This window comes from Ovis aries, chromosome 7, assembly GCF_016772045.2.
Source record: "Ovis aries strain OAR_USU_Benz2616 breed Rambouillet chromosome 7, ARS-UI_Ramb_v3.0, whole genome shotgun sequence".
In the NCBI taxonomy this organism is placed as follows: Eukaryota; Metazoa; Chordata; class Mammalia; order Artiodactyla; family Bovidae; genus Ovis; species Ovis aries.
The window spans coordinates 75,779,484-75,794,128 of record NC_056060.1 but is presented as its reverse complement, the minus strand read 5'-3'; the positions used below and the strand labels follow the sequence as shown (position 1 = coordinate 75,794,128).

General features: G+C 37.0%; 1 protein-coding gene across 16 annotated transcripts in view; it reads right to left on the bottom strand.

Moving 5' to 3' along the window:
* Positions 1–14,645, bottom strand: part of FUT8 (fucosyltransferase 8) — a 315,633-nt gene that overhangs the window by 99,100 nt on the left and 201,888 nt on the right. For all 16 annotated transcript variants that reach the window (XM_042252625.1, XM_042252629.1, XM_042252628.1 and 13 more), the window contains 2 exons: positions 5,350–5,465; positions 5,071–5,233 (listed from right to left, as the gene is read on the bottom strand). In XM_042252625.1, coding sequence (XP_042108559.1) covers positions 5,071–5,233; positions 5,350–5,465 — 279 coding nt within the window. The remainder of the gene's footprint in view (positions 1–5,070; positions 5,234–5,349; positions 5,466–14,645) is intronic.

Below are 14,645 nucleotides of genomic sequence, written 5' to 3'. Positions count from 1 at the left end.
CCATAGACAGCAGCCCACCAGGCTCCTCTGTCCCTGGGACTCTCCAGGCAAGAACACTGGAGTGGGTTGCCATTTCCTTCTCCAGTGCATGAAAGTGAAAAGTGAAAGGAAGTTGCTCAGTCGTGTCCGACTCTTCGCGACCCTATGGACCGCAGCCTATCAGGCTCCCCTGTCCATGGGATTTTCCAGGCAAGAGTACTGGAGTGGGGTGCCATCGCCTTCTCCGTAGGAAGATGTTAGAAATGCAAATTCTCGGGCCCCACTCCAGACCTACTGAATCAGGAACTCTGAGGATGGGATATAGTAATCCGTGTTTTAAGACGCCCTCCAGGTGCTCTTGATACCTTGCTGAAGCTTGAAAAAGACTAGGGTAATGACAACACACCCGAGAACGCAATGGCACCCCACTCCAGTACTCCTGCCTGGAAAATTCTATGAATGAAGGAGCCTGGTAGGCTGCAGTCCATGGGGTCGCTAAGAGTCGGATACAACTGAGCGACTTCCCTTTCACTTTTCACCTTCATGCATTGGAGAAGGAAATGGCAACCCACTCCAGTGTTCTTGCCTGGAGAATCCCAGAGACAGGGAGCCTGGTAAGCTGCCGTCTATGGGGTCGCACAGAGTCGGACACGACTGAAGTGACTTAGCAGCCGTAGCAGCAATGATGACACACAAAAATTCTTAACAATTGGCACAGAGCACTTTTGATTTCGCCACTGACTTTCTAATTTACCTGTATGTTGAGAAGAGACTGTTGTGAGATATGCCTCTATTTATCAGATGAAAAGTACTGAATTTCAAATATCTTCATAATATCTATGACCATGACTTCACAAGTTAAAAATGTTTAGAAATTAAAATTTTTCTACTTAGTATGACAATTGAAGACATTAGCAATATTTGTGATTTACTCAACATTTACTGTTTTATATTAGGGTTCTAGGAAATTTATTCACTGAATAAGGAGTTCTGCTCTTAGAATTGACTTATTTAAAATATACTTTCCATAATAACATTGCTATAAACCATTCATATTGTTCACACAAATAAAAAGAAATCTAATATACACTAATAAACATATACAAAAGGACTTCTGATTTATATACTTGCAGTATATTACTTTTTTAAGAATTAAAATGAAAGATGTGCAATTTCACTTATCATATAAGTGAAACTATAAGGCCTAAAAGACAATAAAAGCTGAGTATGAAGAAATGTGTAAAAACAACAAAGGATACATATTTTTTCCTTTTCAATATTAAACTGAATTTCCAGTTGTGTCTGTAAAATAAATAGATTGGAACCAAGAGCTCACAGTCATCAAAAGAAAATAATGTTCCATATTCATTTTACTTTTTCTCCTCTTCTTTCAAGGAAGAGTAGCACTATGGAGTAAAACATAAAATCTAAACTAGTTCTCTGACTCTAACAACCGTATTAATAAGTCTATGATGAGGCAAAGTGGGTTTTTCACCCCCTTCAATTTCAATATATTTTTTGATGCATTTAAAAAATTACTGAGCACAGGGCCCATGAAATATAAACAAATGATCAGATATATTTGGTAAGCAACATTATTTTTTATCATTTACATTCAAAGAAAGTTCATACTTCATTGCTTAGAATCAGAATTATACTCCAAACTGGAAACACTATATTTTTAGTGATTCATGGATAACTGAAGTCTCATGACTACTTTTAAATACAGGGATCACTTAAATCCTCCAAAGTAAATCAAACATGAAGTCAAGAGCACTGAGTACAAAAATACAAAATGGCAGGTTTTCTTCTGGTCCCACAGGTTCCTTTCAGCATGACTCTGATAACACTTTCTAACAGATACTCTGTTTTGCAGCATCCACTGTTAAAATCAACTGGGGCTTTCTAGCTTTATACTTAGAGGTAAATGACTTTTCTCCTATAACTCACCCTTTATACCTTTTGCAATTCTCAATTACAAGAGACTATTTTGACCTCAGTTATATAATTTTCTTTAGTTGCACAAAATTAACAAATCTTTCGATGGAGTAGGATTTTGTTTTTGCACAGGGTGCAAAGTAGAGTGTGAAATAATCAAAGAGTGCATATACTAAATAAAAAAGACATAACTTACTGAATGTAGACTAAATAATGAGTGCTTAGCACTGCAGGGTAGAGAAGGTATTGAATTTAGAGTTCTAGTCTTCAGGAGACTATACTTTGTCAGGGAAAAAAATCAAATTACTACACAAGAAACAATGATCTCCACTTATGAAAGCTATCCTTCCAGCAAAATACAAAGTCCTCAATTACTTTTGAGTCCCCCATCTCTGTACACTGGATCAGTCATCAAGTTCTGCTGCTTCTATTTTTCTCCCATGTGTGAATCCCACATGCATTATGCCAAGTGAAAGAAACCACACTCAAAAATCTACATAGTATAGTTCCATTTACATAAAATTCTGGAAAAGGCAAAATTATAGGGACGGATACAGATTTGGTGACTGTAAGGGACTGGAGTTGGGGGTGGGAAGGTGCTGACTATAAAGGAGCAGAAGGAATTTTCCTAGGTCAGTAGCAATTTTGTATCTTGATTGCAGTGATGGTTATAAAACTAGGAGCATTTGTCAAAACCCACAGAACTATAGACTACATTATGTACGTTTCATTGTAAATAAATTATGACACAATAAAGTTGATTTAGAAAGAAAAAAAAAAGGAGATCAGAGTTTCTATGAGAACAAAATTTTAAGACATAAAGAAAGCCCTTCTGAAAAAACAAAAGCCCATTAGTAATTTTGCTATAACTGATGTCTTTCTGAACAAAAAAATCATGAGTGATTCAAAGGGAAATCTGAACAAGAAAACTGAGAGACACAACCTCTAACTAATTTTTCAGAGAACATAGACTTTCAGTCCAGAGGCCACTTGTATGCTATAATTTGGGCCAGCATAAAAAGAAAATGGGGATTTTGTGTAATGTAAATATCACCAGAGACAAAGGTCTATTTTAATTCTTATGCTTAAACATCTTGGAAATTAACAGTAAGACAGCATATGCTACATACATACAAATCCTCTCTATTTGTACATTCATTACTTTAAAGGTTATTTCTCTAATTTTTGGTTGTCCTTTGTTCATTATTGTAATACGGCATTCTAGTCTGGCTGCCTGGAGTTAAATTACTACCCTGTGAAGTTGTATCCCAAGTTCATTATAAGTTCTGCTTAAGACAGCAAAAGAAACAGTATTTTGGGTCTCTTTCCCTTTTTGTTTTCAGCAAAATATTATTACTTAACTAAAAGGCAGTGGCAAGAAACAAAATGTATTTAAGATTGAACTCAACTCACAAAAAAATTAACACTGATTTACATCAACTTTTCAGGGCCCAACATTTTTTATTTCCACATATTTTTTCAATTCCTACATACAGTCACAGAATCTAAGCACAAAATAATTTTTAAATATTTTAATTTGGAAAAGGCAAAAAAATAAAATGGCATCACTGACTCGATGGACATGAGTTTGAACAAGCTCTGGGAGTTGGTGATGGACAGGAAAGCCTGGCGTGCTATAGTCCATGGGGTCACAAAGGGTCGGACACGACTGAGTTACTGAACTGAACTGAAAAAATGAAATTTTCAAGTAATTAAATCATTCAAACTTTAAAATTAAATATTCTATCAGAAGAGCCAAAATTTATCCTTTAAAATACCATATAGTCTGCCCAACTCAAATCCTCTTCAGATCTGCATTTTCCTAAAAAACTGCAATAAGCAAAGCACACAAGCACAAAGCTCCAAATAACAGAACCTTGGTGCCCAGAATCAGCTTAGGGTGGAGAAGCATTAAGGACAGAATCAGTCCATATTTGGTTTAAAGGTCTAAGTATGGCCTGACTGCAAGTTAGGCAAAAATTTCAAAGGGACTTCTGAATCTGTGGCCTAGTAAATCAATGCCCCTTGAAATTTATGCTATCTTAAACTGCTATAGACTCACTAATACTAAAATGATTTCAATAAACTGACAGATTTTATTTGTAATTTCACTTAAAACAGCAAAGCAATATTTTAAAATAACTACAATATTGCTGATATGTTAATATATATGAATCTCTAGGTTGTGGGGTAATTCTTTTCCTCTTCACAGTGGTAGACTGTGTTAATACAACAATTTTTCTTTTATTGTTCACTAATGAGACAGTAATTGCCATCAGAATCCCACTGAGAATATAGACTTGCAAATATAATAGGCCTATGTACAGGTTTTACATATCTATAAAGATTCTCAGATACATTTTGTTCTGCATGAACACACCAGACCAAAATGTGTCCTTTGCCACGGAAGATAAACTCCACATTTTCAGAAATGTGCAAACAGGAGAAACAAATTTAACTAGGCAGATTTTAGGTTCTTCTTTCTAGCAACTAAATGGAAGAGCAATTAACAGAATGCTCCTTTTTATCAAAAACTTATTAACTTTTCACTAGAAATCTCAAAAAGTTGCTGAAGTTTTCAGTGTTTCAATTCAAAACATAACTGCCAGCCTCAGTATGTGTTCCAATGAATGTACTATAATGTAAACTGCACACTCCACTTCAAATGTCAGTTGTATAACAAGGAGATATAAAGGAAGATATTTTAATGTATTGCTAGCTGACTGAGCACTACCTTCAGAGTTTATTCAAGGCATAAAGGTTTCTAGAAATTCATTTAAAATAATATTTTCTGGTGATGAACTACTTTCAGTGATTATTGTCCATTGAGCCCTCAGGCACTCTACTGCTTCGAAACATTCAGTTCAGTTCCGTCGCTCAGTCATGTCCAACTCTTTGCGACCCCGTGAACCACAGCATGCCAGGCCTCCCGTCCATCACCAACTCCTAGAGTTTACCCAAACTCATGTCCATTGAGTCGGTGATGCCATCCAACCATCTCATCTTCTGTCGTCCCCTTCTCCTCCTGCTCTCAATCTTTCCCAGCATGGAAGATATCATTTGCCATTCAGCAGGGAAATTAACAAAGGTTTCCATTTCCCATTCTTAGATTATAATCTTTACTAAATCCCAAATGAAACGTAAAGGAAGTACCTTTCATGATGTCCCAAATCTGACAGAAATTCATCTGCATGTCTTTGGAGTTCATTTCCTTCTAAATTCTTTAATTTCTTCAACTCACTTTGTAAAAAAAACCAAAGCTCTTTAGCTCCATTTTCAATCCTCCTTCTTAGGATTTCATGATCCTTCCCCAAACCTGTTGTCAAGCAATGGAGAGTATTAGCATTTCCAACATTCTGATGAAAGGAAACTTTCAATTATTTGTACTAATATCAGTATATTGAAGAGGAGAAACAGTATATGATTACCTACCATTTCTAGTTTGTTTCTTATAATTTTCAATCTGTTCTTTGGCCTTCAAAAGCTGCTCTTCTAAAGCACGAATCCTTCCTGAAGCTGGCCCCTGATCAATGGGGCCTTCTGGTATTCTGTAGTTCAAGGAAGAAAACGTAATTATTTAGCTTATACATTATGCAAGAAAATACATGCTTACTTTGCTAAAACCTATTTATTGGTAACTCTAGAAGTCACTGGACCATAACACATATTAGAAGTACCAAATGAAATTTTCTCTCCAAAGGTAAAAGGGTAAGACATAAACACTGGAATGATACTGAACACAGAAAAAAATAATCTAGCTCAGAGATGTATGATCTTTGAAGAATTAAGGAACCTTTAGAATTGTCTCCTAAAAACTCATACTACTCTGAATAACATCATTAGTGCCAAAGTGATCAATTCTTTTCACTGCTGTTGAGAAAAACAAAGTTGAAGGAGAGGGTGACAAAAAGGCTTAAAAGGAGTATGAAAGCATGCAATTGAAAATGTGTCTATGTTCAAATATTAAATGCAAATTATTTCTAAATTAATCACAATATCAGGCCGTGTAGACCTGTGCTCCAGTTCATGAACTTATGACCTTAGATTACTAAGCATTGGTTTTACAACGAAGGGAAAGACAAGAATAGAAGATGAAGAATACCAGGAAAAACACCTGACAGTTAATGTCCTGTTTATGTTTATGTTTATGTTATGTTTATGAAAACTACCAGTCAATATAAAATGTTGGAACATAGCAGAGGAACTCCAGGATTTCTTGCTTATTTTATCAACCTGCACAACTTTTTTCCAAACTGTACTTATTTCTAACATATTTTGTTTTTATGTGATTTTTGATGGTATTCTATACTCCAATTTTGCCATAAAAGATATTCACATCCTAATCCTGGAATCTGTAATGCTATCTTAGGTGACAGAAAACTATGTGTGTGATTAAGGATCCTAAGAAGGGGAAATAGGCTTGGATTACCCAAGTGAGTCATAAATTATAACCACAGTGTTCTTATAAGAGGGGAGTAGAAGGAAATTTTATTATAAAAGAGGAGAAGGTCATACCTATTACTTTGAAGATGGAGAAATGGGTCATGAGCAACAAATGCAAGAAAGGCATCTTTAGGAGTTGATAAAGGCAAGGACACAGATTCTCCCTTGGAGTGTCTCTAGTGAATGTGGCCCCATAGACACCTAGGTTTTGGCTCCATGTAACTCATTTCTGACTTCCCAAACTGTAAGATAATAAATTTCTACTATTTTAAGCCAAAAAGTTTATAGTTATGTGTTACAGCAGCAATAGGAAATATGCATATATACTTTTGGAAATATACTGAGAAATACTTTTGGAAAAATATTGAGAAAATTAAAAAATGGCTGATTTTTTCTTCCATAATCTATTTAAATGATAAAATGTCTCTAAATAGCTAGCACAGTGTCTGTCAATAAACCTCATCAGGACTACTGTATCTGGGCTCAGGACTACTGTATCTGGGCTCAGTCATTTTCGAGATAAGCTGTAATCTTAAAATGCCTGGAATATTAATTTGTACCATTGCAATCATTCCAATTTTTAAACTATACTTGACCGAACTTAAATTTAGATATCAACCTGATGAAAAAAGTAATATAAAACTTAAATACCTTTTCTAGCATTTTTATATAACAGATAAAGCCAAATTAACTTCAGAATGAATGCTTAGTAAAGAAGCTCTTGTTACAGTTATAAAGAAATAAAGAAAGTTAAGTTGCTCAGTCGTGTCTGACTCTTTGTGACCCCATGGACTGTAGCCTACCCGGCTCCTTCGCCCATGGGATTTTTCAGGCAAGAGTACTGGAGTGGGTTGCCATTTCCTTCTCCAGGGGATCTTCCCAACCCAGGGATTGAACCTGGGTCTCCTGCATTGCAGGCAGACGCTTTACTGTCTAAGCCATCAGGGAAGCTACAGTTATACCAGAGTAAATAAAATATTCTATAATTTCACATGAAATTGTATGCATTAACACTGAACAGAAGCAGAAATGATAGTCATCCATTAATCGTGAATGTTCCAGGCTACAGAATTTGAATTAAAAAAAGCCTCATTTGTATACAAACAACAGAATAATGGTAAAATGAAGAGAGTTGTTAGGTGCACAATTACCCAATTTATGAGCACAAATACGTATACATTCATAAATGAGGCATTTCCTGGTACATAATTTTTAAAACTTGGCTCTTAACCGCTTTCTGAATTAGATGGCTGATTTGTAGGAAATAATTTGAAAACAAAATAAAATTACCACCTCTTGTAATTTATTATGGCAGCAATATACCATAGGATTAGGATGTCCTTTTCCAGAATACATTTTAGTGATACAAAATTTCAGTCAATAGAAAGATATGTCCAGGTTCTCCTTTTTATCTCATTTCTTCATACTTTGATGGAATAATGTTAGGGGAAAACAGGCATGGAAAAGCAGCATAAGGTCTTTTCAGCAGAGTTCCATTAAGCATTAAATCCGATCTAATCCTAATAGAACAGAAAAGAATTAGTGATTTATATGTAATAACGTAACCCAACTATGGATAAACTATAGATAAAGAAAAGTAATAGAAAAGTCAATGCAAAAAATGAACACAATAAGGGCTTTTCTTTCCAAATTCCATACAGAAAAGAGTAAATCTGAAAGAACAATCTCTTTACCTGAATATTTAGGTAATTGAATGTTTTATTACATTCACTGTGCAAAAAGATATATAGAATCTGGCCAAGATGAAGTAACAGAGGTCAGATTTATCATTAAGGCTGGAACAAGTGAAAACCCAGGACAGGGAGGCCTGGTGTGCAGCAGTCCATGGGCTCACAAAGAGTCAGACATGACTTGGCGACTGAACAACAGCAACAAAAACAACATGTGAAAACCCGGTAAAACATATGAAACAATGGTTTAATAAAACTGGAATCTGGAGAAAGGTGGAGGGCAAAATAGGTGATTCTTGGCTTCAGTACTCCTCAGGGAAAGAGTAACTAGCAACTATTCACAGACTAGATACCTTTTTAAAGATCCCAGAACGAAAGGATGAGTATGAAGTATCCCCTTCAACCATAAAAGCCGAGAAAAAGGGCATTAGAAGAGCAAGAGGAGTGAGTTCACGTTGACCACCTCCCCGACCCCAACCCTCACCAGCTCAGCACAGTGCTGCACTGAAGAGATCCCCTCGGCCTAAAGTTTCTCCTGCAGGAAAAGAAGAGTGTAAGAGGACATGAAGCTTCCCCAGCATTCCAGATGCTTCCTGGGAGGCCCAATTAAGTACTTCATGGGGACTACTAGGAGAATCAGCTAGAGATAGAGGAGGAGGAAAGGGCTCACAGCAGTCAGTGTGCAGATCTTGGCAGACTACATTCCTACTAGTAGTTGGGCCTGAATGGAGATCCTGATCAAGCAACTCTGACCTCTTGCAGAGCTGAGCTCATGCCCTCAGCTGGTCTGGGCATTTGGCTGGCAGTTCTGCCTGGTTGGTTCCTCAGCTAGAGGGCTGTCTTGGAGGAGGAGCAAATTCTAGGGCTCTGCTGATACAGGGAAGCAAGTCAGCAGCCCTACTCAGCTGCTGAGCATAGCCTTCAACCCCACCTTGAGCAGGAAGACTGGCCTGAGATGCTAGGCAGTCACTTGGCACATCCTATGGCCACCCAAGCAGGGAAGAAAGTCACTGGCCACGTGCAACCACTGAGCATAGCCTCCAATCCCATCCAACAGTGAAGACTGGCAAAAGATGCCACACAGTTCTGGGCAGCCATGAAGAACATCCTATGGCCTACTTAGGAGGAAAGCAAGTCAGCAGGCCCACCCAACTGCGAAGCCCGGTGTACTGCCAACCTGACCAGGAAACCTGGCCAGGGACCTCAGGCAGCCACAGAGCCCGTTCTGTAGGTCTGTTCAAGCAGAGAACTGAGCCAGAAGCACCACTCTGCTGCTAAACATAGTCTCCAGCCTCACAGGTGACTGGAGACCCTGGTCTCTGAAGCCCGTCCTATAAGCCCATTCAAGTGGACAGACAAGCCAGCAGCCCTGCCCAACTGCAGAGCATGACCACTGGTCCTGTCCGACCGAGGAAGTCCAAACAGCATCCCTCGACAGCTTTGAAGCCTAGCCTCTGGTACTGACTATGTGGAGACCAGCCCTTGGCGCTGTACAGTAGCACAGCATAGCCTACAACCCATTCATTTGCTGAACATGGCATGAAAACCCACCTAGTTTGAATGTCCAAGTAGCCACCTCACCCAATCATGAAGCATAACCTATGGCTCCACCCAACCAGTGAGCCCAAAAAGCAACCCCTCAACCACTGAGCATAGCTTCAAGCTCCACCCAACTGTGGGGTACAACTGGCAGCCTATCTGGCCAAGAAGCCCAGCAAGAGACTGTCAAACAGCAGAGTACAGACAATAGCCTTATAAGTTACAGAACCCAGCCTATAGGCCCATCCAGTTTTGGGGCACAGTGTATGTCCCAATCTGATCTAGGAGTACACCCTGAGTTCCCGTCTGATCATAGAGCTCTGTGTATGGCTTTAACTGAACACAGAGTCTTCCCAATGGTATCATCAAGTCAGGGGGCATAGCTTGAGGCCCCATCCAACCATGGATGAATGTGGAGCTCAGTGTATGGCCCTGCTCATTCCCAAAATGCAACCAACAGCAATCTCTGGACAGCAGGCCAGAGAACATGGCCCACAACCCTGCCTGACTAGGTGACTACAGAGCCCAGCAAGCAGCCCTACCTGAACCCAGATCTCAGCTAGCAGTTCAGTCTGAAAATGCAAAGCCCAGCTCTGAGACCTACTCAAATGCAGAAAAATAACACTTGCTCTGTCCCTCAACTTCAGAGCACACACAGTAGCCTTCTCTAACTCAAGACCCTGAATGTAAGCACTCCTTGTCCAAGGCTGCTACCAGCTGCCCATCCAGAACCCTAAGCTGAGCTGACTGGTAATGGTCTCTCCCTGCTTAATTCAGTAAAGGCTGGAAAAGATGCCACTTTCTCAAAGGAGAATATATCCACACAAGGACAGAAGGATCATGAGGAATCAGGTAAATATAAAAACAGCAAATGAAACTAATTAAGCTCCAATCACTACACCCAAAGAAATGAAGATCTATCAACTGTCTAACAAAGAACTGAAAGCAATCCTCTTAAAAAAATTCAGTGAACTGTGAAAAAACATAGCTAATAAAAAATTAGGAAAACAATGCATGTAACAAAATTGTAAATTCAATAAGAAAACAGAAACCATAACAACAACAACAAAACAAACCCAGGAAACCTAGACCTGAAAAATACAATGACTCAACAAAAAGCTTCAACAACAGACTTGATCAAGCAAAGAATTAGTGAACCTGAAGACAGCTCATTTGAAATTATCTAGTCAGAGGAGCAAAAAGAAACAAAAAGAAGAGTGAAGAAAGACTAAGGAAATTATATATTCCCAAAATCATATTATAAATTCCATAAGCAAAGCAATCTATGATTACTGGAGTTCTAGCAGGAAAAGAAAAAGAGGAAGGGACAGAAGGCTTATTTTTAAAAATAATATTCAACTCTGGTGAGTTATTTGAACGTCTAAATTCAGGAAACTTGTAAGTTCCCAAGTAGAAAATCTGAGGGAGTTTAATAAGGTTGCAGAATTCAAAATCAACATATAAAGTTCAATATATTTCTATATTTAGGAAAAAACAATGGGAAACTGATATTTCAAAGTAACAAAATCATGAAAAAATTAAATATGATGCAGTAAAAAAGATAAAATCTGCAAAGTAAAAATGATGAACTTTTCTTAGAAACCGACAGGCCAATTCTAAAATTCATATGGAACGGCAAACATCTTAAAACAAATCTGTGAAAGACTAAGAAAACTGAAAGGCCAACACCATCTGATACCAAGATTGTAAAGTTACAATAATCAATATAGCGAGGTACTGGCATAAAGATAAATGAAGAAATCAATGAAACAGAATAGAATCTGGGAATAAGACCATACATAGTATGCAAAACTGATTTATTATAAAGTCACAGCAATTTAGTGGAGAAAGAATAGCTTTTACAACAATAAAACTCATAGAAGAAAAAAAAATATATACCTTTATGATCATCAGTTAGGCAAAGTTTTCTTAGATATGACACAAAAGCATGATCCATAAAAGAAAGAACTGATAAATCAGACTTCACTGAAATTAAAAACTCTTTATTTAAAAAGACACTGTTAAGACAATGGTGACACAGACTAGAAGAAAATATTTGCAAACCCTATATCTATTAAAAGATTTCTGTCTAAATTGTATAAAGGATCCAATTATCAGAACACAACCCAAGCAGGGGGAAAAAGGGAAAAGATTTGAATAGATACCTCACACACACACAAAATAAATTTAAAAAACATAAGCATATTAAAAGATTAAACATCATTAGTCATCAGAGAATGAAAGGAAAGCAGACTGTGTTGCTGGCCTATTTCACTGATTATATTTAATGTCATGGAATATGAAACAGGGTTTCCTGTAGATGATCTTCATTTCCTATTAAAAATGTCAACATGTTCAGGTTTTCTAATATTATGCCTATTTCAAAAATTATGAAATTCTCTGGAATAAAACATTTGAAGAAAATCTTTCAAACATGATGTTGTCCTTCTAATACAGAAACATAAGCCACTTTTCAGAGAATTCAGTGGCTCTGTTGAAAACATAAAAATCAGTAAATTCCTGTTTTGTGGTCAGATGTGAAAAACAGTGAATCTGTAGCCTAAGTGTTATGATTATACAGCTCTCTCAGAAAAATTAAACTTTTCTTATCAGAAATATATTTAATAGTTCATTTAAAATAGGTTGCCTTTCTTAAATATTAATACTTCCAATGATTTTGCCATGAATGCTGAAACAATAAAGATCTTAAATTAAGAAAGAGAACCTAGGCACAAATAAGCAATATTAGGAATGAAAAGAGAATTACAAGCACAGATAAAGAATTTTAACTCATCACAAAATACTATATTTTCAGGCACTTAATGTTAAGATATGGAAAAAAATAACTTCTAGAGGAAACTGAAATATCAAAATAGATTCAAGAAGAAACATAAATTTAATCAGTAATCAAAAAGCTATTTAAGTAAAAAAAACTCTAGGACTAGGCATTTTTATATATTAGTTTCACAAATATTCATAAAATAGTTATATAAATTTTTTTCCTACAGAATATAAAGAGAAGAAGTTCCAAACTCCCACTCCTGAAATTAGTATAAAATTGATAGAAAAGTGGTATAAAGGTCAAGAAAAGGAAAACTAAAGGCCAACTAAAAATTTGTTTTCAAAATCCTAAGTGATATATTACCATAGCAATGTTTTAAAAAATACACCATGACTACACTTTATCAAGAAGATCTAGTTGGTTTATAACTAGAAAAGATACTAATGTAAATTCAATGAAATAACAAGTTAAAGGCAATAATAAAATTACCATCTCAACAGAAACAGGAAAAAAATCATTTGACAAAAGTTAAAATTTATCCATTATGAAATTCTTAAGGAATAGAAGGTAAACTCCCTAAGTTGATAAGGAGTATGTATCAAAAAATTCACAGTAAAAATCACATGGATCAAAATTAAAAGTATTCCCTTTAAAGTTAGAAACAGCAGAAGAAATGTCTGCCATCACTGCTTTAACCGCTGTTCTGGAGGTCTTAGTAAAGGCAGTAAGAAAGAGTAAGACTTCCAACATAGGAAAGGAAGAAACAACTGTTGATATTCAAAGATGATATGATCTTTAATGTAGAAAATCCAATATAATGTACAAACTAACTGCACTAAGAGAGTTCAAGGAAATTTCTAGACACAGTATAAAAATATAAGAAATTAGTTTAATATCCCTAAACAATAACCACAAATTACAAGATGTATCTTTTAAATACATCACATTTAAAATAGCAAACAAAATGATAAGGAAGGAATAAATCTAAACAATACTAAGATATGCATGACAAATATCATATATTTCCTGAAGAAGTAATCACAGCCTAAATTGCTCGGATATAATTCTAATAAAAATTATAAAAGGATCTTTTAATTGAATGATAGTTCAGTTCAGTCGCTCAGTCGTGTCCGACTCTTTGAGACCCCATGAATTGCAGCATGCCAGGCCTCCCTGTCCATCACCAACTCCCAGAGTTCATTCAGACTCAAGTCCATCGAGTCAGTGATGCCATCCAGCCATCTCATCCTCGGTCGTCCCCTTCTCCTCCTGCCCCCAATCCCTCCCAGCATCAGAGTCTTTTCCAATGAGTCAACTCTTTGCATGAGGTGGCCAAAGTACTGGAGCTTCAGCTTTAGCATCATTCCTTCCAAAGAAATCCCAGGGTTGATCTTCTTCAGAATGGACTGGTTGGATCTCCTTGCACTCCAAGGGACCCTCAAGAGTCTTCTCCAACACCACAGTTCAAAAGCATCAATTCTTCGGCGCTCTACCTTCTTCACAGTCTAACTCTCACATCCATACATGACCACAGGAAAAACCATAGCCTTGACTAGATGGACCTTAGTCAGCAAAGTAATGTCTCTGCTTTTGAATATACTATCTAGGTTGGTCATAACTTTTCTTCCAAGGAGTAAGTGTCTTTTAATTTCATGGCTGTAGTTACCACCTGCAGTGATTTTGGAGCCCCTAAAAATAAAGTCTGACACTGTTTCCACTGTTTCCCCATCTACTTCCCATGAAGTGATAGGACCAGACGCCATGATCTTCGTTTTCTGAATGTTAAGCTTTAAGCCAACTTTTTCACTCTCCTCTTTCACTTTCATCAAGAGGCTTTTTAGTTCCTCTTCACTTTCTGCCATAAGGGTGGTATCATCTGCATATCTGAGGTTACTGATAATTCTCCCAGAAATCTTGATTCCAGCTTGTGTTTCTTCCCATCCAGCGTTTCTCATGATGTACTCTGCATATCAGTTAAATAAGCAGGGTGACAATATACAGCCTTGGCGTACTCCTTTTCTTATTTGGAACCAGTCTGTTGTTCCATGTCCAGTTCTAACTGTTGCTTCCTGACCTGCATACAGATTTCTCAAGAGGCAGGTCAGGTGCTCTGTATTCCCATCTCTTTCAGAACTTTCCACAGCTTATTGTGATCCACACAGTCAAAGGCTTTGGCATAGTCAATAAAGCAGAAATAGATGTTTTTCTGGAACTCTCTTGCTTTTTCCATGATCTAGCAGATGTTGGCAATTTGATCTCTGGTTCCTCTGCCT